Source organism: Diaphorina citri, unplaced genomic scaffold (genome assembly GCF_000475195.1).
Source record: "Diaphorina citri unplaced genomic scaffold, Diaci psyllid genome assembly version 1.1 scaffold252, whole genome shotgun sequence".
In the NCBI taxonomy this organism is placed as follows: domain Eukaryota; kingdom Metazoa; phylum Arthropoda; class Insecta; order Hemiptera; family Psyllidae; genus Diaphorina; species Diaphorina citri.
In genome coordinates this window covers 173,086-199,300 of record NW_007377689.1, presented here as the reverse complement: position 1 = coordinate 199,300, position 26,215 = coordinate 173,086, and the positions used below count along the sequence as shown (strand labels likewise).

Genomic DNA, 26,215 nt, shown 5'->3' with positions numbered 1-26,215 from the left:
TTTTTGGCTTTATGGTTTTCTGGACAAAATTTGCACCACCATTTTCGTGATCCTGGTAAAAAGACCTTTAATTTGATATATAGGTCGATTAGGTTTGGATAAGTCCTTCTATGGGGACAGACTGACTGACAGACCGACCGACAGAAGACACCGAAGCGAATACAATAGTCCGTCCACTATACCTTTTATTATTAGTAATAATAAAGGAAGGACGGACTAAAAACCAATTATATTAAAAATTCCGTCATGGTATAATGCAATAATCTTGGGACCATTGTCCATTATCAATCATACTATTGCAGAATTTAATATAAATTTATTTTGACTTCTGGTACCTTAACCCAGTAGGTACCAGTTCATCAATTATTACAAATGAAACAATTAGACTTAACCCGTTGATAACATTTGGCACAAAAAAGTTCAACAAACAAAGGAAATTTTCTCATCAGATTTTGGTTTTGATTGGACCTTTGGGGGCCCGTAGGGGTTCTTTTTTTAGTGTGTCCTACAGTTCACTAAACTACGTACCTACTAGTTCACAATATGTTGAGAAATTCGAACATGTGTATCTGGCACATCCACTAATAGATACCTCATACTCGCGTCAAATCAAACATAGAAGAATTATCGTCCAATATTTCCGACAAATCTTCCCATCAGTCAAGTCTATTGAACCAAAGTTCCAAATCTGTGTCGACAATATCAGTTGAATCCAACTTACGTAACACTGTAGCAGATAGTAAGACTCATTCCAGTATATCAACAGTATCAATTATTACAAATGAAACAATTAGACTTAACCCGTTGATAACATTTGGCACAAAAAAGTTCAACAAACAAAGGAAATTTTCTCATTAGATTTTGGTTTGGATTGGACCTTTGGGGCCCCGTAGTGTGTCCTACAGTTCACTAAACAACGTACCCACTAGTACAGACAATATGTTGAGAAATTCAAACATGTGTATCTGGCACATCCACTAATAGATACCTACCTTTAAGCTGGATTATCTTGCCAGTCAGACTCAAATGGGTTAGTTGGCGTAAAAAGGCAATCTATTCTTGTCATTTCTCTTACAAGTTAGTTATCTACTAATTTTATGTTACCTACTAGGGCTAGTGGACTATAAATATATCTACTAATTTTATGACTACTAAAATATTTTGACTAGTCACTCGGAGGCCATTGGAAAAGTATTACAATTTAACCATTATCGAAATGAACCAAGTTACCATGGAGACTAGAATGTAGAATGAAATAATGAATGTACATTTTTTTTGATGATGAACACTTTGCCAAAGAAATCTTCAGGTAAGCTCTAGCAATATTTACAAAAGTAACTATGAGTGTCCATAGAAAAAATGTCTTATCTTATGGGTTTATATTGCTTGTTATGAGTTGCAGTTTTGCATCTAGAGATGATGAACATTTTGCCAAAGAAATCTTCAGGTAAGCTCTAGCAATATTTACAAAAGTAACTATGAGTGTCCATAGAAAAAATGTCTCATCTTATGGGTTTATATTGCTTGTTATGAGTTGCAGTTTTGCATCTAGATATTGTTTTGTTCTAATATTATTACATTTTTGATGTCATTTATTTCTCATGTTCCAGGCACATCGATTCTCATCAATAACACAACCAATCAGAACAAATCCTCCATCATGATCACGAACAATAGCGGAGTAAGCGAACCGGCCCAGAGTTTCCCAACCATGCCAAAGTTTCATATCGGTCCGAACGGAACCATTGGGCGCAACAGTACCAAAACACCCTCTACTACTAAAATCAACTGCAATGTGATAACTATCAATATAACACCGGATGTCAAAGACGTTAACACCAACTCAAGCTTTACCAACTTTGGTCAACCAGTCAGCGAAGTTATACTGGGAACCGGTGCCACACCGAATAGAACGTTTGTTAGTCATGTGAACAGCAATGCAACCAACCTGGGAAAACCAGAAGACATCTATCATTCCAGTAACATTCTGATCAAACATGACCTGAGTCAAACTTATGCTGACTTTACACCGGATGACACGATGCTGGATAGTTTGATTGAAATCCCAGAACACTACCAGCAAAGTGGAGTGAAAGAAAAGATAGATACCAACGACAGCACCTGAGTCAAACTTATGCTGACTTTACACCGGATGACACGATGCTGGATAGTTTGATTGAAATCCCAGAACACTACCAGCAAAGTGGTGTGAAAGAAAAGATAGATACCAACGACAGCAGTCGAACAAACCATTGTGATAGGCGTACAGAAAACACTAATCATTTTTTTAGATTTTTTAATATATCTATCTGTTAAATCAAACATGTTAGGTATAATAATTAGGTACGTTGTTATGACTTGGCGAAAATCTTCAATATTGGTAGGTATCATTATTAGATTTATTAGCATTAGACCCTGAGTATTTATATTATGTGTGAAGAACTGAAGATAATTAGGTACCTATATTATACAGGATGATGCTAGTGGTAGACCCCCGCCGGGAATGGAACCAAGACCTGCGGAGTGCTAAGTCAATGTGACAACAGCTGGTAACTAGTTACAGACGGGAAAATATTGAACAAACAATGCTTTCTGGTGTTCTCGTGTTGACCCAGCCTAAACGGTAATTATTGTGTCTCCTATTGCCCATCCAATCAGGGACATACCTACTACGGGATGGGCATGCTATGACACAGACTACATGATGCGTCTAGTGTTCTTAGGGTGCCTGGTAAACAAGAGGCCGTGGGTTCAATCCCAGAGTATGGGAGTGAAACACGCTGTAGGTTTTTTTTTTTTTTTTTTTTTTTTTTTTTTTTTAGTAATCAAAAATATTGAACAAACAATGCTTTCTGGTGTTCTCGTGTTGACCCAGCCTAAACGGGGATTATTGTGTCTCCTATCGCCCATCTATCTGATCAGGCACATACCTACTACGGGATGGGCATGCTATGACATAGACTACATGATGCGTCTCGTGTTCTTAGGGTGCCTGGTAAACAAGAGGCCGTGGGTTCAATCCCAGAGTATGGGAATGAAACACCCTGTAGGTACCAACGACAAAACTCCGAACCAAGCTCGAATCGACGAAATCAATCAAACATTCTCGAACCTCATCAAAGATAATTATGATCCGATCAGAGCCGTCAAGAACAAGCTGGTCCCTCACATTTGTAAAAAAGAAAACGCTGAAGATGAACCTGTAAATAAAGGAAGCGTTGAGAGTGCTCACAAAGAAAATAATGCAAGTATGGAAAATGGAATGGATCTTGTAAAGGTTACCGCTGGAGACATGGTTACGCCAATGAAGATAGAGACAGCAGAGGATCTACGTAAAGTGGAACCAGTAGCAACTGAAATCACTACAAACAAAGATGCTTTGGATAAACTGAATGCAGACAAAGCTAATGACTCTGGAGCTGCGGATTTCAATGATGCGACTAGCACTAGTGACTATGGGAGTCACTATTACATGTCTTCCCGTATTGATACTATCATTGAGGATATAGAGAAGGAGCAAGAGGAAGAGGAGGACCATTACGAAACTATTGGTAAGTGAACAACCATTACTGAGCTTTGGTGTGACAGGCTAATTTTTGACACTGGTAAAGAGGATTGTTTTCTTAATAGGTTCGATAGAGGGGACTGTAATGACTGAAGTCTTATCGGCCTGAAATCAAAGAGAGAAGAAGGCCGGGATAGGAAAAAGGCAACCTTTCCAAGAATCCGAGAACGAACCTTATCTGTTTAGGATAAACTTCACCCCGGACGGTAATCGGTTGTTAATTTTGATTCTTATTCCCTTGCCCACTCCATTGAGCCTTACCATAGTTATGATATTAATAATTTGAATTTTTCTTTCTGTCTCTCTCCCTCAGGTGAACCAATCTACGATGAGATCCCCCCTCCCCTGCCCAAATCTTCCCCTCCACCTCTCCCTCTCTGTCCCCCTCCCGCCTCTCTCTCACCCATGTCCACCAACTTGAAGTCCATATTTGAAGGTAAGTGAGAAGTACCCGTCCAGATACTAACCACAAAAGACGTTGCTCAACTTTGGTGATCCAGCGGGAACTGATGTATTTGTCCCCGACACTGGGTTAAGGGACTTTTGAGTTGGGCTATCGACTATATTTAAGCTCTATGTCACTGCCCTAGACTTCTTTGGAGGCCAGGGTTCTTTTAGGACCGATTTCTTGGACTTCTCAAGGTGTTATGAGAAATATACCCAACAGTCATTTGTGAGGGGCAGCACTATGCACCACATTCGCACATAATGTGATGTGGGTCTGCCGTTTCTGGTGCCTCTTTGCAGAGACGGCATAAGTTAGGGGTCTCAGCTAAACCTATTTTGTTTAGGTGGTAATTGAGGCTGCAATGACCTGTGAGGAGAGTGAGGAGACCTGTAGTTAGCCCCAAGTCCTCTTTACTGAGACAGCATTTCTTTTGCTCTTTTGACAAATGATACCTCTTACCTTACTCATTTTACCTTCTCTTCCGCCAGGCGCCTCTAAGTCCGACATTCTCAACTACCTCGTGGACGCCAAACAAAGGTTCATCGACCCCAGTGTTGCCGCCTCGCACCATCATCGTTTGGCAACGTTGGATTCCGGGCTGGACTCTTCCAATAGAAGTGACAGCGAGTACAATAGTGATGTGGAGTTTGATTTCAGATCTGGCCTGATTTAGTTCTTCCTACTTGGAAATACCTAAAAGATTAGGGAAGTCTGTAAAAATTAACAGGCTAAGTTTAATTTTAATTATTTTTTTCGCGGTTTTTTTCGCTGCCCAAATGTCTTCTTCGCCTTGAGGCGTTCTCACGCCCAAATTCAAGAAATTAACACTTTCAGTTAGTTTAGTAACATACTCCCATCTTGTTATAATGACTTGTAATCAGTCAAAATGTACGTAGGTAGGTACTTTGTACAGCTATTTAGCTGCAAAGGTACCGTGTGCAACCTATGCACTAATGTTTGAAACAATGATGATGGGAAGTCTTTTCTACAGCAAAGAGTTATAAGTTATAACACTTTTAACTGTCCATATCTCATCATCGTTTCATAATAAATCTCCTCACGTTTAATATTTCGGAGGTTCTCTTGTTTATCTGCCCCCTTTTTCCGTCAAGTTCCTAATTTCAATTCAAAATTATCTGTTTCAGATCCACTACCAGCCACTGTCACAACAGATGACGCCTCAGACCTGACCTCCGCCACAAACAAGAGCAAGAAGTTCAAACTACAACGCAGCGAGAGCGATCGCGTCCCCTTGAAACCTACCAACGAGGAGTACTCATTCAAAGACACGATGAGAATCAAAACTATGCGCAAACACTACAACAAAGATCTGATCGACAGACTCCTGTTGAGACCCAAAGAACCGCCACCTCCACCACCTAACAACCAAACGGAGAAGAAACAGATGGACAACGCTACGCCAGCGACGAAGTCATTAGGACACTCTACAAGTGATGGAGCTTTAGCGATGAATGAGAAACTACCCCGTGTTAATCCTCGTGGTAGTTTACTGGAAGACACAAACTCTGAAAACCTCGTCGTGTCATTCCTAATACCTATCATCATTTTGTTTAATATTTTTCGAAGATAATTTTGCATTCGACATTGAGAAAACCCTATCATTTTGCTGTCAATCTGTACATACCTAAATCGAAATACCTAATATCTAAAGATAGACGATATCTGATTATAGGTACGAATCAATTATCTATAGTTCTATAGGTATGATTATAGAATTTTTTTCAGACTTGTAAGAATAATTAACACCTCTAGACGAAATATCCAAAGTCAACTAGCATTGACTTTGTGTACCTATGTCTGACGAAATTTATCGACCGTTCGTTGCAATGAACTCTCAACAATAGTGTAGGTACCTATGTACCATTTGTATGATTTATATCACGGTGGAAATGAAAACATAATCATCGATTATGCTTGTGGTGATTGTAATTATGCACACACCATTCCTAATACCTATCATCATTTTGTTTAATATTTTTCGAAGATAATTTTGCATTCGACATTGAGAAAACCCTATCATTTTGCTGTCGATCTGTACATACCTAAATTGAAATAATATCTAAAGATAGACGATATCTGATTATATAGGTACGAATCAATTATCTATAGTTCTATAGGTATGATTATAAAGTATTTTCAGACTTGTATGAATAATTAACACCTCTAGACGAAATATCCAAAGTCAACTAGCATTGACTTTGTGTACCTAGGTATGTCTGACGAAAATTATCGACCGTTTTTTGCAATGAACTCTCAACTATAGCAATTTCTAGAACCGATCACTTGAAAACAAACATTTCGACCTCGCCGGAAATCGAACCCGGGTCTTCCGCATTCGAAAATGACCACTAGGCTAAGTGCACTTACTGATGCTGATAGAGTAATTATATTACATTAGGTAGGTACCTAACAAATCATGTGATTTTTTTTTTAGCTAGGTAGGTATCTAAGATTGTTGAATGATTACACCTACAGTTATAAGTTGACTCTATTATGCATTACCTCATTACAACTTTCTTCTTAAGATGTGCAACAAGTACTCCACAACAAAAACCAATATTTTGAGATGATGTCTTGTTTATGGCTCACGACGTAACGTTGTAAATAATTGTTAGCGTGATATTTAGAATGGTCGGAATTTTAATTATTTCATCAAGGAAGAGAGGGCTTCATCTATGGAAGATCTTACTGATGGTTTATTGCTATTTGTAGATGTTCTCTGTTGTTATTTGCATTTCGGAATGAATGTATTTAAGCTCGTCGAAAATCTTGGTGACACGTCTTAGCGTGATATTTAGAATGGTCGGAATTTTAATTATTTCATCAAGGAAGAGAGGGCTTCATCTATGGAAGATCTTACTGATGGTCTAATGCTTTTTATAGATGTCCTCTGTTGTTATTTGTATTTTGGAATGAGAATAATAAGAATTAAGATTTCATCAAGTTTGCCGCTCTTCAGGTCATGATGTGTTTGAGATCTCATGTTACTCTTGTGAGAGCATTACCAAGTGCTTCCTTTGTTTGCATTTTTTTAAGTTTAAGCTCGTCGAAAATCTTGGTGAAACGTACTCAAATATTTATTTTGGTACCTCTACCTACTGTTAAACAGGGAAAAAAATACTAGAGAGCAGAGAGATGTACTGAAAAGTTCATATTTTAGTCTTTTAGTGGATGTGCCAAAAATACAAATTTTCCTCACACAGAATGAAATCAAATAGAGGAGAAAGTTAAAATACGTCTTATTGGTGGATGTGCCAAATTTTCCGAATCACCTTTTTCGGTACAAATCATGGAGACCTCTCACATTTCGACTCCGAACTCGGAAGGATTTATAATTTCGCAAGGATTACCTATCGGTGTTACATTTTTTCTATATTCTCTCCGAATTAACGCGTCTCTGACAACACGTGACGGCTACAACTCTTCCAATAATTGCTGCAACTCTCCCAATATACATAAGTACTTAAAGTACTTGGCTATTTCCACATTTCTCTTCTGTTTTCTCGCCCATCTTCTACAATTTATCCGTCAGACGAAGCAATTATCTTCTCCAAACACTGTTGCGAACCGGTGCGATACTGTGGCAGATGATACTCGCGGAACATAGGTTAGAGGTAACCGATACCCACCGTGTTAAACTCTGGACCTAAGATTAATTATCATGCTAACCATGATGAGATAAGTAACCGCGTACTGTCAATTGCAGACTCATGCAACCTGCGATGTAATTACAACCGATCCGGGTTTTGGGTTAATTTGAATTTTGAACTTTAGAGGCAAAGAAAGAAGGTATCTTGTACTGAGTAGGAGTAATTTAGTTCTTCCTACTTGGAAATACCTAAAAGATTAGGGAAGTCTGTAAAAATTAACAGGCTAAGTTTAATTTTAATTATTTTTTTCACAGTTTTTTCGCTGCCCAATAGTCTTCTTCGCCTTGAGGCGTTCTCACGCCCAAATTCGAGAAATTAACACTTTCAGTTAGTTTAGTAACATACTCCAATCTTGTTCAGTAATCAGTCAAAATGTACGTACGTACTTTGTACAGCTATTTAGCTGCAAAGGTACCGTGTGCAACCTATGCGCTAATGTTTGAAACAATGATGATGGGCAGTCTTTTCTACAGCAAAGAGTTATATTGTTATAACACTTTTAACTGTCCATATCTCATCATCGTTTCATAATAAATCTCCTCACGTTTAATATTTCAGAGGTTCTCTTGTTCATCTGCCCCTTTTTCCGTCAAATTCCTAATTTCAATTCATCATTATCTGTTTCAGATCCACTACCAGCCACCGTCACAGTAGATGACGCCTCAGACCTAACCTCCGCCACAAACAAGAGCAAGAAGTTCAAACTACAACGCAGCGAGAGCGATCGCGTCCCTCTGAAACCTACCAACGAGGAGTCCAACTCATTCAAAGACACGATGAGAATCAAAACTATGCGCAAACACTACAACAAAGATCTGGTCGACAAACTCCTGTTGAGACCCAAAGAACCGCCACCTCCACCTCCCAAGAACCAAACGGAGAAGAAACAGATGGAGAATGGTGCAACACCAGCGACGAAACCATTAGGACAACCAACAATTGAAGGGGCTTTAGCGATGAATGAGAAACTACCCCGTGTTAATCCTCGTGGTAATTTACTGGAAGACACAAACTCTGAAAACCTCGTCGTGACGAAAGCAATCCATTTGAAACTGATCAAAAACAACCCAGACTACGAATCCATAAAGTTGTTCAACAAATACGAGCTGCCCAGTATACCCGAGGAACAGAAGCTGTCACCCGTTTTAAACAAGAAAGAAACAGGATCCAAGTTTGTAGTGAACGATGTACAGTCTGCCTTGTTGAAAGAGATAAATGATAAATTGAGGAGGATGGAGGAGAAGAGAGCCAAGAAAGAAAATCTCTACGACGATAATAAATGATAAATTGAGGAGGATGGAGGAGAAGAGAGCCAAGAAAGAAAATCTCTACGACGATATCATTGAAGACTTGGGTGATGATACCACGCGAGATGAAACAATGGGAAGTGAACAACTGGAAAATGTTCTAGAAAACACAAGTAATTCAAAAGAAGGTCATTGAAGACTTGGGTGATGATAGCACGCGAGATGAAACAATGGGAAGTGAACAACTGGAAAATGTTCTAGAAAACAAAAGTGATACAAAAGAAGGGGAACAAACTGAAACATTGAGTGACGATCATATCTACGATTCTCCAGCTGAACCTTATGAAATCATTGAACTCAAACCAAAACTAACGCTGACGATGGACAACAAGGAAATCAAACATGAAGACAAGACTGAAAATAGAAACATCAAACATACTGAACAATCTGCACATCTCAATAGTATTAATAGTTGTAAAGCTCAGCCTGATAGAGAATTAATGCAAGGCAATGAACATGATGTAAAGAAAGAAAAAGAATTGATAAACAAACCAAAGACGTATTTGGGTATCCAGAATGAAAATGTTCATTTACCGAATAATCAAATATAAAGACAAGACTGAAAATAGAAACATCAAACATACTGAACAATCTGCACATCTCAATAGTGTTAATAGTTGTAAAGCTCAGCCTGATAGAGAATTAATGCAAGGCAATGAACATGATGTAAAGAAAGAAAAAGAATTGATAAACAATCCAAAGACGTATTTGGGTATCCAGAATGAAAATGTTCATTTACCGAATCCTAATAATAGCACTAAATCAACAAAGTCACTCTCACCCATCAATGCTAGTTTTCATCCTAAAGACACGTCCACACCGATTCATACTCGCGTCAAATCAAACATAGAAGAATTATCGTCCAATATTTCCGACAAATCTTCCCATCAGTCAAGTCTATTGAACCAAAGTTGTTCCAAATCTGTGTCGACAATATCAGTTGAATCCAACGTACGTAACACAACGCGACCGAGACATTAGATACCTACTCGTGTGTCATAAAATTCAAAATGGTGCAACTGGCACATCCACTAATCAGCCTATGTTACCCTACCTCCTACTTTATGACATATTTGGTAACCACTGTGTTCAGGACAGTCTTGACGTGGTATTGTGCCTACTCTATGACATATTTGGTAACCACTGTGTTCAGGACAGTCTTGACGTGGTATTGTGTTTGAATGAAAGTTACCCGAATGGATTTAGAGCACAAAGAAAAACTATCAACTCAATGTCATACGGCATAGAAATAGAAAAACTCAAATTATTTCAATGTCAAATCTCAATACTAATCCTAACCTATTAAGCTATCCAAGCTTTGGATTTCCTGTAAATCCTATACATGTTGCTGTGAGTTCTCGAAATCGTGCGAATATGTTTTGACAATCTAACGCGATTATTATACATAATAGGTTATAAAGATCTACATATCTACACTATCTATACCTTACCACACGATTTCGCCGATTTCGGTAATGCACAGCGATATAGGTACATACTTCCTTTAATGATTCTATTTCTATTTAATTTGAACTTGAGATTTTAGTCTGGTTTTATAAGTAGATACTTAGGTAGGTTTAAGTGCTCAATGTACCTATTGGTAAAAGTTGTTGAAGCTTTGAGGAAGACTCTTGAATAGAAGGGTGCCTAATGATTGGTCATTTCTCAGCTTGTAACACTTTAACCCTTATGTTCCTCATCGATCCTTAACCTTTTAATGACTCATGTTTCCTCCCATTCAAAAACTTCTTCCTTGGATAAATTCTTTCTTTTTAAACCCTCATTAGAGGTAGGACTTTATTGTTAAAACTCCTTCAATTGTATAAATAAATGTCTCAGTAGCAGATAGTAAGACTCATTCCAGTATATCAACAGCGACAACTTTGGGCGAAAAGAAATCTACAGTAGCGGCAACGTCAAATGAGATGATGAACATTTTGCCAAAGAAATCTTCAGGTAAGCTCTAGCAATATTTACAAAAGTAACTATGAGTGTCCATAGAAAAAATGTCTCATCTTATGGGTTTATATTGCTTGTTATGAGTTGCAGTTTTGCATCTAGATATTGTTTTGTTCTAATATTATTACATTTTTGATGTCATTTATTTCTCATGTTCCAGGCACATCGATTCTCATCAATAACACAACCAATCAGAACAAATCCTCCATCATGATCACGAACAATAGCGGAGTAAGCGAACCGGCCCAGAGTTTCCCAACCATGCCAAAGTTTCATATCGGTCCGAACGGAACCATTGGGCGCAACAGTACCAAAACACCCTCTACTACTAAAATCAACTGCAATGTGATAACTATCAATATAACACCGGATGTCAAAGACGTTAACACCAACTCAAGCTTTACCAACTTTGGTCAACCAGTCAGCGAAGTTATACTGGGAACCGGTGCCACACCGAATAGAACGTTTGTTAGTCATGTGAACAGCAATGCAACCAACCTGGGAAAACCAGAAGACATCTATCATTCCAGTAACATTCTGATCAAACATGACCTGAGTCAAACTTATGCTGACTTTACACCGGATGACACGATGCTGGATAGTTTGATTGAAATCCCAGAACACTACCAGCAAAGTGGAGTGAAAGAAAAGATAGATACCAACGACAGCAGTCGAACAAACCATTGTGATAGGCGTACAGAAAACACTAATCTTGTAGTCAATTCCAAAGCAACGGAAAAGGAAAACGGCAAACTTGTGATAACTAGTCAATTAGGCAACCGAAATAGCGCTCTAACAATCGAGGACAAAACCAACGACAAAACTCCGAACCAAGCTCGAATCGACGAAATCAATCAAACATTCTCGAACCTCATCAAAGATAATTATGATCCGATCAGAGCCGTCAAGAACAAGCTGGTCCCTCACATTTGTAAAAAAGAAAACGCTGAAGATGAACCTGTAAATAAAGGAAGCGTTGAGAGTGCTCACAAAGAAAATAATGCAAGTATGGAAAATGGAATGGATCTTGTAAAGGTTACCGCTGGAGACATGGTTACGCCAATGAAGATAGAGACAGCAGAGGATCTACGTAAAGTGGAACCAGTAGCAACTGAAATCACTACAAACAAAGATGCTTTGGATAAACTGAATGCAGACAAAGCTAATGACTCTGGAGCTGCGGATTTCAATGATGCGACTAGCACTAGTGACTATGGGAGTCACTATTACATGTCTTCCCGTATTGATACTATCATTGAGGATATAGAGAAGGAGCAAGAGGAAGAGGAGGACCATTACGAAACTATTGGTAAGTGAACAACCATTACTGAGCTTTGGTGTGACAGGCTAATTTTTGACACTGGTAAAGAGGATTGTTTTCTTAATAGGTTCGATAGAGGGGACTGTAATGACTGAAGTCTTATCGGCCTGAAATCAAAGAGAGAAGAAGGCCGGGATAGGAAAAAGGCAACCTTTCCAAGAATCCGAGAACGAACCTTATCTGTTTAGGATAAACTTCACCCCGGACGGTAATCGGTTGTTAATTTTGATTCTTATTCCCTTGCCCACTCCATTGAGCCTTACCATAGTTATGATATTAATAATTTGAATTTTTCTTTCTGTCTCTCTCCCTCAGGTGAACCAATCTACGATGAGATCCCCCCTCCCCTGCCCAAATCTTCCCCTCCACCTCTCCCTCTCTGTCCCCCTCCCGCCTCTCTCTCACCCATGTCCACCAACTTGAAGTCCATATTTGAAGGTAAGTGAGAAGTACCCGTCCAGATACTAACCACAAAAGACGTTGCTCAACTTTGGTGATCCAGCGGGAACTGATGTATTTGTCCCCGACACTGGGTTAAGGGACTTTTGAGTTCGAAACGGAAGAGAAGTATGGACGAGACTTACAGATTATCATTGATGAGTTCTACAAACCCATGCTAGTAGCTGGTGAGTTATTAATGAGGTGGGATACTCCTGCCTCGGTGGCGTAGACGCTCGCCTGGTAAACAGAAGAGCGTGGGTTCGAACCTAGCCGAGGCATGGAATTTTATCCTCATTTATTTGAAAATTTGACCACATAATAAAGAAGCTCTAAGGGTTAGGTGGTAGAGAACGCCTCCGGCGTCAACCTCGCCTGGTTGTTACCTTTCCACTCAAGAGTCTATTATTATACTTTGAGATAGAGGTAGCTGTTGCAGCTAAGGTCTTATCGTCCCCGAAAGCGAAGAGAGAAGAAAGACAGGTTAGGTGAAATCCAGCCAAGAACGAAACTTATCTATTTAGAATAAAATCCACTCCGGGCGGGAATGTCGTCAAACCCTCGACCTGGCGTTTACAAGGCAGACGTGCTTCCCTCCGAGCTAACTAGGCTGGCTTTAAAGGGTTTGACGTCACTGAACTGCTAAGGTTTTTAAAGACGAGAGTTTCAACCTCCGTTTGGCGACAAGGTATACGCTTCTCACATCAACCTTACCCAGCCTGAGTCTGAGTGAGGCCGGGAAAAGCCAACTGTACGCGAGTGCCCAGATGGTCACTCATTCAGATACTAACCACAAGCAACGTTGCCTAACTCAAGTGATACATTGGGAACTATTTGAGGATACGGTTAGCCCAGTGACTTACCGTTGAGGGTAAGTCAAAAATGAGTACTCGTTTTCCTATTGCCATATTTCAACGGTTTACTTTCTAATGTTCTCGTGTTGATAAGTGGAAAGCTTTTTGAACCGGGGACTGAGGGTTCGAGTCCTGAATATCCCAAAGAACAAATGATAAATCTCTGTTAGAGCTCGTTCTCACTAAACTTGTGAGTTTCACCCGATTTTTTCCCACGAATGTCCTGTAGGTATAATGTTATTTAACTGAGAGTGTTTCTACTACACACGACACGCTTTTTTCGAACAACAAATCGGACGGGCTCTTAGGACTGAACTCAGCGCCAGCACCTTTTTGTTTGTCAGATTTTGGCTCTTTTGACAAATGATACCTCTTACCTTACTCATTTTACCTTCTCTTCCGCCAGGCGCCTCTAAGTCCGACATTCTCAACTACCTCGTGGACGCCAAACAAAGGTTCATCGACCCCAGTGTTGCCGCCTCGCACCATCATCGTTTGGCAACGTTGGATTCCGGGCTGGACACTTCCAATAGAAGTGACAGCGAGTACAATAGTGATGTGGAGTTTGATTTCAGATCTGGCCTCAGTCATTTGGGTCATCATAGTGACTCAAGTGACTGTAGTATTGTTATACATGAAGACTCCATATCCCTCTCCTCATCTGATAGTACGGTAAGTGGAAAGCTTTTTGAACCGGGGACTGAGGGTTCGAGTCCTGAATATCCCAAAGAACAAATGATAAATCTCTGTTAGAGCTCGTTCCCACTAAACTTGTCGTGAGTTTCACCCGATTTTTTCCCACGAATGTCCTGTAGGTATAATGTAATTTAACTGAGAGTGTTTCTACTACACACGACACGATTTTTTTCGAACAACAAATCGGACGGGCTCTTAGGACTGAACTCAGCGCCAGCACCTTTTTGTTTGTCAGATTTTACAATACCACGATTGAACTTGGTTGACATGGAACATGCTTTTTTAGGTGGGTTTGTGGATAGGTACTTAAGTTCTCGTATTTTCGTATTGTGTAATAGCTTACTTGTTGAGGGAATTTCGCTTAGTAATCACTTAGGAAAACTATTTGGACCGTGGTATGTATTAAGACATTAGTCTCGACACCATAATAAAAATTTAATAGCATCTAGGTAACTACACAATACATACCTACTCCAATAAATCAAAGTTGACACATAATAAGAGAGAGAGAGAGAGAGAGAGAGAGAGAGACCATCAAGGCCAAATGGGTGACACAAGTTGACCAAATGCAATGGTTCACTAAGCAGTAGAAATTTCCTCAGGAAAAAGATCCCTCCAGGGCCCCTGCCCTTAAATGTCCAATCGAGTCCAACTGATGTTCTCTAATGGTCGGTCCACAATTAGAGCTTAAACTCGGGTTAAGTTTAACCCTTGAATTAATCAATCAGATGGGTTAATTAAAATACATAATAATAATAATATTAATAAAAAAATCAGCCAATCAGATTGTTCCAAGAGTTAAACTTAAACCAAGGTTAAAATCAGTTTGTGGACCCGGCCATGAGTGTTTCCAAATTTCATCAAATCATCAAAATCGCACAAACCGTTCCGTACGCGAACTTCGAGCTACGTCAAAAGAAACAGATAGCCCTGCCTCCCCCCCCCCCCCTCGGACATTAGCCACCTCTATCTGTACTTGTATCCCCCCTCCCTCGCTAAAATCCTGGATAGGACCTGGTTGGAGTTATATCTCATCTATCGTGAACTTTAGATTATAATAAATAAAAACCACAATCACTCCAAGGATGTTGAACTGCGTGATATAATGATTAAGGAACTTGAACCTCTGCCATGTCACGAGATTTACGATCTTACGATAACGTCTCTCAAATCGCGACTCCGCTCCCCATGTACGACAGGCCTTAGCCTACCTCATTAATGTCGGTCACTCTGAAAGGTCTTGGCAGAAAAAGCTTCTTCCGACTTCTAGTCTCTTAGACATTAATAATAATAGACTCTTGAGAGGAAGATAATCCATATTAGGCGATGTTAACGCCGCGCGCCAAAGGCATTTCCTACTAACCCTTAAGAGCTCCAGTCCCCCCCCCCCCCGTGAGTTGAGTTTTTGCGGCCCGCCAACTGTCTACCATGGTCTCTTGCGGCCCTCGGGTGCCCTAAGGTTGGACAACCCTGCTCTAAGTTACCAGGGCTGGCTGGTTCCAACTCCTCGATACCCTCCTAATATACTTCCTCTCTTCTCCATCCCTTCTCAAGTCTTCCTCAACCTTATCTCTCCACATCAGTGTTTTGGTCTCCCTCTCTTTTTCTTCCCCTATACGGGCTAGTTCGGAGTTCATTAAACAACAAGCTGGGTCCGTCCCTCCGGGAATTTTTTAGTCCGCAGTTTTTCGATCGTGGTTAAAGAATACCTATGTACCTACCTAATTTGTTTAATATTCAGTTTATTATCATTCTTGATTTCATTGAAGACTTGGGTGATGATAGCACGCGAGATGAAACAATGGGAAGTGAACAACTGGAAAATGTTCTAGAAAACACAAGTGATACAAAAGAAGGGGAACAAACTGAAACATTGAGTGACGATCATAGCTACGATTCTCCAGCTGAACCTTATGAAATCATTGAACTCAAACCAAAACTAACGCTGACGATGGACAACAAGGAAATCAAATATAGATGTTGAACTGCGTGATATAATGATTAAGGAACTTGAACCTCTGCCATGTCACGAGATTTACGATCTTACGATAACGTCTCTCAAATTGCGACTACGCTTCCCATGTACGACAGGCCTTAGCCTACCTCATTAATGTCGGTCACTCTGAAAGGTCGTGGCGGAAAAAGCTTCCGACTTCTAGTTTCTTAGACATTAATAATAATAGACTCTTGAGAGGAAGGTAATCCATATTAGGCGATGTTAACGCCGCGCGCCAAAGGCGTTTTCTACTACCTAACCCTTAGAGCTCCAGTATGAAGTGGTCGAATTCTCAAATAAATGAGGATAAAATTCCATGCCTCGGCTGGGATCGAACCCACACCCTCCCGTTTACCAGGTGAGCGTCTTGACCACTACGCGACCGAGACATTAGATAGGTACCTATACTCGTGTGTCATAAAATTCAAAATGGTGCAACTGGCACATCCACTAATCAGCCTATGTTACCCCTACTTTATGACATATTTGGTAACCACTGTGTTCAGGACAGTCTTGACATGGTATTGTGTTTTGAATGAAAGTTACCCAAGTGGATTTAGAGCACAAAGAAAACTATCAACTCAATGTCATACGGCATAGAAATAGAAAAACTCAGATTATTTCAATGTCAAGTCTCAATACTAATCCTAACCTAAGCTATCCAAGCTTTGGATTTCCTGTAAATCCTGTACATGTTGCTGTGAGTTCTCGAAATCGTGCGAATATGTTTTGACAATCTAACGCGATTAAAATCTAAAAAATCTAAATCATGAATCTTTGTGGTAAAGTAGAGAGCTTTCTCACAACTTTGTGGGTATCACAGTATTACAAGTCTTTTATTTACTCAATCATCATATTTATTATCGCTCGTCTCTTTGACTTGTAATGTCGCCACTGGTCGCTACTCGATTAAAGTAGCTACTCAATTGTCCTCACGAGGCTGACTGCACCCCGAACTCCAAGCACAGAGCCGAGAAAAACCTCGGCCCCGGCGGGAATCGAACCCGGACCTCCTGCGTGCAAACCTAGTGTGATACCCACTCGGCCACGGAGGTTGCATCTAACGCGATCAATATAGGTACATAATAGGTAAAGATCTACATATCTACACTATCTACCTTACCACACGATTTCGCCGATTTCGGTAATGCACAGCGATATAGGTACAATGTACATACTTCCTTTAATGATTCTATTTCTATTTAATTTGAACTTGAGATTTTAGTTTGGTTTTATAAGTAGGTACTTAGGTAGGTTTACTGCTCAATGTACCTATTGTTAAAAGTTGTTGAAGCTTTGAGGAAGACTCTTGAATAGAAGGGTGCCTAATGATTGGTCATTTCTCAGCTTGTAACACTTTAACCCTATTGTTCCTCACCGATCCTTAACCTTTTAATGACTCATGTTTCCTCCCATTCAAAAACTTCTTCCTTGGATAAATTATTTCTTTTTAAACCCTCATCAAACCTCTCTCCACTATTTAATTCAATTCAATTCAATTATTTTTATTGTCCAAATACATGATAGTATGTTAACAATGTTTATACATAATACAATTAGAAACACAATTATATATTAATATTAATATCTATATCTAATTACAGTAAAATATCTATATCTATTAGAAGTGGGCGAGTTTAAAAAAAAACACATCTAGTCTAAAAGATAACCCTTGATGATCCCTCTGTCCCAGTTTAACCCTTGATGACCTCTGTGTCCACAGATCCGCAAGGAGTACGTTGACATTGAACGCAATGACTCCGGTGTGGGTTCGGAAACCAGCACCTCCTGTCGGGCTAAGTGGCAAACTCTCCCCTCCATCTCTTCTAATCATACCCAGCATGAGTGTGAAGATTGCGACGAACCCGTACACACCCAGGTCACGGAGAGGTAAGATTATAACTCCAGTATAACTTCTCATTTGCACTCTTCAGTGAGTTTAGGTGTATTTTCCTTTTGGAAATATGACCAAAAAAGAGGGGAAATAAGCCTCAGAAGAGGGGAGATCGTTTCAGTTTTCCAAAGGAAGCCTTATCACAAAGCCCTGAGTTATATTCCCTGACCAGCGCCTGAACTTAAAGGCTAAAAGGAAAGAATGGCTTGGAAGTTAAAACTATGGTATGGAACATCTATTGGCTCTTTGTTCGTTTGTTGTTTATTTTCCATGTCTTGAGGCAGGTCAGGCAGGCACTGAGTTCTGACTTATATTAAACAGACCATTATTCACCTAGAGAAATGAAAACAAATATTTAACTTAAATGTAGACATTTCAAGAATAAGTCCCCTAAATCCTGACTTTATGGATTCTGTAAACTTTGGATCTAACTTGGTTCGGATTTATAAGCAGGACGTACTTCTACCTATGCAGGAATTTGTTCACCTTTTCTTTTCACTCTAGGATCCCGATTGATAGGATGTTTAATATTTTACTTATATTTGTTTATTTTCTCACTCATTCGTGTTGGTTTAGGTTCCAATCCTGTGCCTAACCCCTCGGGACTCACGTCAGAGAGTTAGAGTTATCCCATGAACAAGGTTGCTAAGGGTTCCAATTTGTTCACCTTTTCTTTTCACTCTAGGATCCCGATTGATAGGATGTTTAATATTTTACTTATATTTGTTTATTTTCTCACTCATTTGTGTTGGTTTAGGTTCCAATCCTGTGCCTAACCCCTCGGGATTCACGTGAGAGTGTTAGAGTTATCCCATGAACAAGGTTGCTAAGGGTTCTTCATCAAGTTATCAAGCAATACGGTCGTTGTACGAACGCCAAAAAGTGAACCAACTCAATATGTTTCTAATTTCAGCGGCATTAAATTTGCGCCCCTCATCTGTGAGAAATGCACCAAGATGCGTGCAGAACGGAGGGAGATCATTCTCGAGATCATCGAAACGGAAATAGAACGTTTGTTAGTCATGTGAACAGCAATGCAACCAACCTGGGAAAACCAGAAGACATCTATCATTCCAGTAACATTCTGATCAAGCATGACCTGAGTCAAACTTATGCTGACTTTACACCGGATGACACGATGCTGGATAGTTTGATTGAAATTCCAGAACACTACCAGCAAAGTGGTGTGAAAGAAAAGATAGATACCAACGACAGTAGTCGAACAAACCATTGTGATAGGCGTACAGAAAACACTAATCTTGTAGTCAATTCCAAAGCAACGGAAAAGGAAAACGGCAAACTTGTGATAACTAGTCAATTAGGCAACAGAAATAGCGCTCTAACAAACAAGGATAAAACCAACGAGAAAATCCCGAACCAAGCTCGAATCGATGAAATCAATCAAACATTCTCCAACCTCATCAAAGATAACTACGATCCGATCAAAGCCGTCAAGAACAAGCTGGTCCCTCACATTTGTAAAAAAGAAAACGCTGAAGATGAACCTGTAAATAAAGGAAGTGTTGAGAGTGCTCACAAAGAAAATAATGCAAGTATGGAAAATGGAATGGATCTTGTAAAGGTTACCGCTGGAGACTTGGTTACGCCAATGAAGATAGAGACAGCAGAGGATCTACGTAAAGTGGAACCAGTAGCTGCTGAAATCACTACAAACAAAGATGCTGCTTTGGATACACTGAATGCAGACAAAGCTAATGACTCTGGAGCTGCGGATTTCAATGATGCGACTAGCACTAGTGACTATGGCAGTCACTATTACATGTCTTCCCGTATTGATACCATCATTGAGGATATAGAGAAGGAGCAGGAAGAAGAGGAGGACCATTACGAAACTATTGGTAAGTGAAGAACCATTACTGAGCTTTGGTGTGACAGGCTAATTTTTGACACTGGTAAAGAAGGTTGTTTTCTTAATAGGTTCAATAGAGGGGACTGTAATTACTGAAGTCTTATCGGCCTGAAATCAAAGAGAGAAGAAGGACGGGATAGGAAACAGGCAACCTTTCCAAGAATCCGAGAACGAACCTTATCTGTTTAGGATAAACACCCCGGACGGTAATCGGTTGTTAATTTTGATTCTTATTCCCTTGCCTACTGTATTAAGCCTGACCATAGTTATGATATTAATAATTTGAATTTTTCTTTCTGTCTCTCTCCCTCAGGTGAACCAATCTACGACGAGATCCCCCCTCCCCTGCCCAAATCTTCCCCTCCACCTCTCCCTCTCTGTCCCCCTCCCGCCTCTCTCTCACCCATGTCCACCAACTTGAAGTCCATATTTGAAGGTAAGTGAGAAGTACCCGTCCAGATACTAACCACAAAAGACGTTGCTCAACATTGGTGATCCAGCGGGAACTGGTGCATTTAACGTGCTATTGTCCCGGACACTGATGGGTTAAGGGACTTTTGAGCAGGGCTATCGACTATATTTAAGCTCTATGTCACTGCCCTAGACTTCTTTGGAGGCCAGGGTTCTTTTAGGACCGATTTCTTGGACTTCTCAAGGTGTTATGAGAAATATACCCAACAGTCATTTGTGAGGGGCAGCACTATGCACCACATTCGCACATAATGTGATGTGGGTCTGCCGTTTCTGGTGCCTCTTTGCAGAGACGGCATAAGTTAGGGGTCTCAGCTAAACCTATTTTGTTTAGGTGGTAATTGAGGCTGCAATGACCTGTGAGGAGACCTGTAGCTCTAAGGGTTAGGTGGTAGAGAACGCCTCCGGCGTCAACCTCGCCTGGTTGTTACCTTTCCACTCAAGAGTCTATTATTATACTTTGGGATCTCTAAGGGTTAGGTGGTAGAGAACGCCTCCGGCGTCAACCTCGCCTGGTTGTTACCTTTCCACTCAAGAGTCTATTATTATACTTTGAGATAGAGGTAGCTGTTGCAGCTAAGGTCTTATCGTCCCCGAAAGCGAAGAGAGAAGAAAGACAGGTTAGGTGAAATCCAGCCAAGAACGAAACTTATCTATTTAGAATAAAATCCGCTCCGGGCGGGAATGTCGTCAAACCCTCGACCTAGCGTTTACAAGGCAGACGTGCTTCCCTTCGAGCTAACTAGGCTGGCTTTAAAGGGTTTGACGTCACTGAACTGCTAAGGTTTTTAAAGACGAGAGTTTCAACTTCCATTTGGCGACAAGGTATACGCTTCTCACATCAACCTTACCCAGCCTGAGTCTGAGTAAGGCCGGGGAAAGCCAACTGTACGCGAGTGCCCAGATGGTCACTCATTCAGATACTAACCACAAGCAACGTTGCCTAACTTAAGTGATACATTTGGAACTATTTGAGGATACGGTTAGCCCAGTGACTCACTGTTGATGGTAAGTCAAAAATGTGTACTCGTTTTCCTATTGTCATATTTCAACGGTTTACTTTCTGGTGTTCTCGTGTTGATCCAGCACCTTAATGGTTAGTATTGTCTCTTCTCGCCCATCTGATGAGGGACATACTACAAGGTGGACATGCTATGACACAGACCTACTATTTCTCCTCTAGGTCTACTTACTCAAGATCAGCTCGAGTCTATCTTTCTCAATACTGAGGAACTGTTGGACAATACGCTTCTGATGAGTGAGAAGCTAAGGGAGGCATTCAATGAGGGAGATGATGAAATGATGACGGCTCATGTAGGGAGAATATTTATTGAGGCTGTTCCCATGCTGACCGCGTTCCAGTCGTATTGTACAAGACAGGTAAATTTATGTTCTATTACATACTAACAGCTACGCTAAAACCTATAAGTCCAACAACCTACCTCGTCTGATAAACATGAGGGTGTGGGTTCAATCCTAACCGAGGTATGGAATTTTTTCAATGTGTAAATAAAAATCTCACAAATCCTTTTTTTTTCTCCCTCAAAGTTCTTAAGTTCAAGTTATAATTTAATTTAATTATTTTTTGTTTCTATTCCTCCAGGGTACAGCGGCTCTTATCCTGGCTAATCTGGAGAAGGAGAAGGAACTTCTGCGAATATTCCTACGAGTTTCTCAAATGGAGAATAGTGTTCTGAGGCGAATGAATCTCAATTCTTTCCTAATGGTAAGCAAACTCTCAAATGGAGAATAGTGTTCTGAGGCGAATGAATCTCAAGAGACCATCAAGGCCAAATGGGTGACGTAAGTTGACCAAATGCAATGGTTCACTAAGCAGAAGAAATTTCCTCAGGAAAAAGATCCCTCCAGGGCCCTGGCCCTTAAATGTCCAATCGAGTCCAACTGATGTTCTCTAATGGTCGGTCCACAATTAGAGCTTAAACTCGGATTAAGTTAAACCCTTGAATTAAGCAATCAGATGGGTTAATTAAAATACATAATAATAATATTAATAAAAAAAATCAGCCAATCAGATTGTTCCAAGAGTTAAATGGTTTGATAGGGGGAACTGTATCTGCTTCTTATCGTCCCGAAATCGAAGAGAGAAGGAAGACAGGATAGGAGAAAGTCAGCCGTTCCCGGAACGAGCATTATCCGTTCAGGATAAAATCCGCCCCGGGCGGAAATCAAACTTGCGGCCTAGCGCTTACAAGGCAGACGCGCTATAAACCATCAAGCGAACTAGGCTGGGGTTTGATAGGGGGAACTGTATCTGCTTCTTATCGTCCCGAAATCGAAGAGAGAAGGAAGACAGGATAGGAGAAAGTCAGCCGTTCCCAGAACGAACACTATCCGTTCAGGATAAAATCCGCCCGGGCGGAAATCAAACTTGCGGCCTAGCGCTTACAAGGCAGACGCGTAAACCATCAAGCGAACTAGGCTGACTCGACTCGAAACTAGAATGAGAGATTTTACTGATAAAAAAATATTTGTTTAAAGTGAAAATTTCAGTTTTACAATTTTATTTCTCACTAAACAAAATTAGTGTAGGTTTCCGTCAGAATAATGTCCAGTGTTGCCAGATGTTCGTTCTATTTGAACTGGCTAGTGTTCTACAGTGTTGCCTATGTTCCATTCTGTTTACAGCTGGCTAGAGACCTGAGTACGACCAAACTATGGCGAAAGATCTCTATGATGAATAACAGGAGAGTGGGGTATGAACTGGAGGATACGACTTATATCAAACTGAGGAAGGTAAGAGAAAAAGAATAGTGAAGGAAAAAAGTAGAAAAATAAACAAGAGAAAAATGTGAGATAAGAGAGAAAAGAAAGATGTGTAAGGTATCTCTATGAAAAAAAGTCGCACGAGCTAAGATCAGGTGAGGAGGGTGGAAAATCAAAATAGACGCAAAACTTCCTCTGAGCAAGAGTCACAAATTTACCACTTTCAAGAAATGCCTCCACAGCGAAAGCTCAATGTTGCGAGGTCCACGACTCCATTGTAACAAAACCTTATTTAGTTCTGAACTCAGTGATATTCACTTCAATATATACGAAAGTTATAACAAAATACTGTGCAAATCAAATTCGTCAGGTAACGCTGGGCCACCCTGTACATAATTTTGTAAATTTTACAAAGAATAGAATAATTAATTGTATCAATAAGATTTTACAATAAGATTTTTGTAAATTTTACATTAAATACTCTATAATCCTCTCTAATTTCTTTCCTCAGCTATCGGTAGATGTACTGGATTGGAATCAGGACGAGGTTCGATTCTTACTAGAGGACAAACTTTCTTACACGCAACCTACCGAACATAACTGGAGACGTGGCAGAACTATCAAACTAACTCCCGTCAATGCTGTACTGGTTACGTTAGACAAGGTAAGTAGGTCTAGATTATAGTATTACACTTATAACGAAGTTTTTTTTTCAAGAGGTTTGACAGAGGGAACTTTAACTGCTAAGTTCTTATCGTCCCGAAATCGAAGAGGGAAGGAAGACAGGACAGGAGAAAGCCAGCCGTTCCGAGAACGAACATTATCCCATCAGGATAAAATACGCCCCGGGCGGGAATCGAACCCGCGGCCTAGCGCTTACAAGGCAGACGCGCTACCAACCAAGCAAACTAGGCTGGCAATATAACGAAGTTTACGAACCAACTTCGGACGACACATTTGAAAAGCACAGATTCTTGTTGTTCATTCTCGCTCTTTTTGAGTGCGAAGTTATAAATGTACATTGTTTTAAACATTTAAACCATAATTCAAACTCTACCCTCCATACGGGTTGATATTCTCAAAATAAGATTAATTGGACGATCTGTTCAGTATAAAATCCGACCCGGGCGGGAATCAATACCGCGCCCTAGCGCTTACAAGGCAGGCGCGCTAAACTCTACATTCCTACGTAAAAAGTTGTGAAAAATCCAAATCTGAGGTCAAAACTCCGAAAAAGTAACTTTATAAGGTCGAAAATTCAATTTTTAACTACTGTTCTAATGAAAAAGTTCAAAGAGTTGTGACGTCAGATTTCACGTCAGAATGCGCAGAAACGCTTGCGCACCAACGAACGAAGCGGGAGTCATGAATTATGACGTCATCGCCTACGGGAGCGTATGCCGTGACGTCAAAGTTTACGATTTACCGGTATTTTTTAAATCGAGTTATCTCTGTATCTAGAAGTCGTAGAAGAAAACGAAAAATCCCGTTGGCAAGAAGGCTGTCTTCTGCACGCTTGCTGTTGATTTGTACAAGGCAGGCGCGCTAAACTCTAACCTAAGAAGGCTGTCTTCTGCACGCTTGCTGTTGATTTGTACAAGGCAGGCGCGCTAAACTCTAACCTAAGAAGGCTGTCTTCTGCACGCTTGCTGTTGATTAGTTTTCTTATCGCTAACTCGTTAACTCTATCTCATGTTTCAGCCGAGCTCAGACACCCCCACCCTCACCGACCTAGACGACCCTCACTCGCCATCACCTGACCTCACGGTTTCTACCACCTCCTCTCTCTCCTCCAAACTCTACTCACAGGACCTCGCTAATTCTACCAGTCTAACCAAACTGTATCCGCCCACCGGGGTGAAAGAGGCCTCGCTGATTCTACTCAAGGAGAAGAATGGCCGGTTTGCTCTGCTGCGGGAACCTCTGTACTTGGATAAGTGTATTGTGTACTGTGATATGGAGGGAGAGGATTACTTTGAACTGCAGGAGATTTCCACACGAGACACTTTCATATTCAAGGTGAGACTAAAGGTAGAAACAGCTACTATCACGTCACGTGAGTTCATCGTAGCCCACCTCTGTGACCGAGTGGAGCAGTGGCTCTCAACCCAGAAGTGTTAGGTTCGAATCCTGGCCGGAGTGGAAACTACTGATAATATGGAGGGAGAGGATTACTTTGAACTGCAGGAGATTTCCACACGAGACACTTTCATATTCAAGGTGAGACTAAAGGTAGAAACAGCAACTATCACGTCACGTGAGTTCATCGTAGCCCACTTCTGTGACCGAGTGGAGCAGTGGCTCTCAACCCATAAGTGTTAGGTTCGAAACTACTGATGCACGCGAGACGAGACGAGAAATTATTGTATTTTTATGAGACAAGACAAAATTCATTTGTCTCGTAAATTTCTCGTTTCTTAGTGCAATGCTACCGGAAACTATTTCAATCTCAGATAAGCATGGATGCTGAAGATTGTAAAGCAGTTTTGAGAATCAATTTTTTCACGAAAAAGAAAGAAAAAAAGTGTGGAATTGAAGCTCCCTTTTATCTCCTTTGAAGTATTTTACAAAACGTCGCAATGCTTAGCACCATTGAATCCCTTGATATGACTCTAACTTGTAACTTGACCTCCTCTCTCTGTGTTGCAGGCTGATGATCCAGACAGAACCAAGCTATGGTATCGGCAACTCCAGTGTTTAGTGCAAGGTCTCGGGCAATGGAGAAAACGGCGAAACGCCCTAGCTAATATAATGATGTATAGCATACAGAATAGAACCTAGGTTACTATGCTCAAAACAATAGCTTTTCTTTTCAATGAAAAACCATGTGGCATTTCGCATTAGGTAATAAAAGAGAGATATTCACTCCAATTTTTTTTATTATTTTTAAGACGCCATTTTGAAACCAAAATTTTCAAAATGGCGTCATTATCCATGAATAATCTAGGTTACTGTGGTCAAAAGAATAGCTTTCCTTTTCAATGAAAAACCATGTGGCATT

The 26,215-nt window shown here is 40.4% G+C and overlaps 1 protein-coding gene across 1 annotated transcript; it reads left to right on the top strand.

The window, feature by feature from the left end:
* Positions 1 to 609: 609 nt before the first annotated feature.
* On the top strand, positions 610 to 26,119 carry LOC103506654. Its single transcript, XM_026821647.1, has 15 exons — positions 610 to 736; positions 10,837 to 10,947; positions 11,111 to 12,259; positions 12,587 to 12,709; positions 13,970 to 14,235; positions 17,979 to 18,145; positions 19,063 to 19,164; positions 19,227 to 20,008; positions 20,333 to 20,455; positions 21,674 to 21,870; positions 22,094 to 22,216; positions 23,041 to 23,244; positions 23,726 to 23,878; positions 24,916 to 25,233; positions 25,864 to 26,119. Exons 2-15 carry the CDS (start codon positions 10,917 to 10,919, stop codon positions 25,993 to 25,995), a joined length of 3,870 nt encoding a protein of 1,289 aa, XP_026677448.1. The 5' UTR covers positions 610 to 736; positions 10,837 to 10,916; the 3' UTR covers positions 25,996 to 26,119.
* Positions 26,120 to 26,215: the final 96 nt, after the last annotated feature.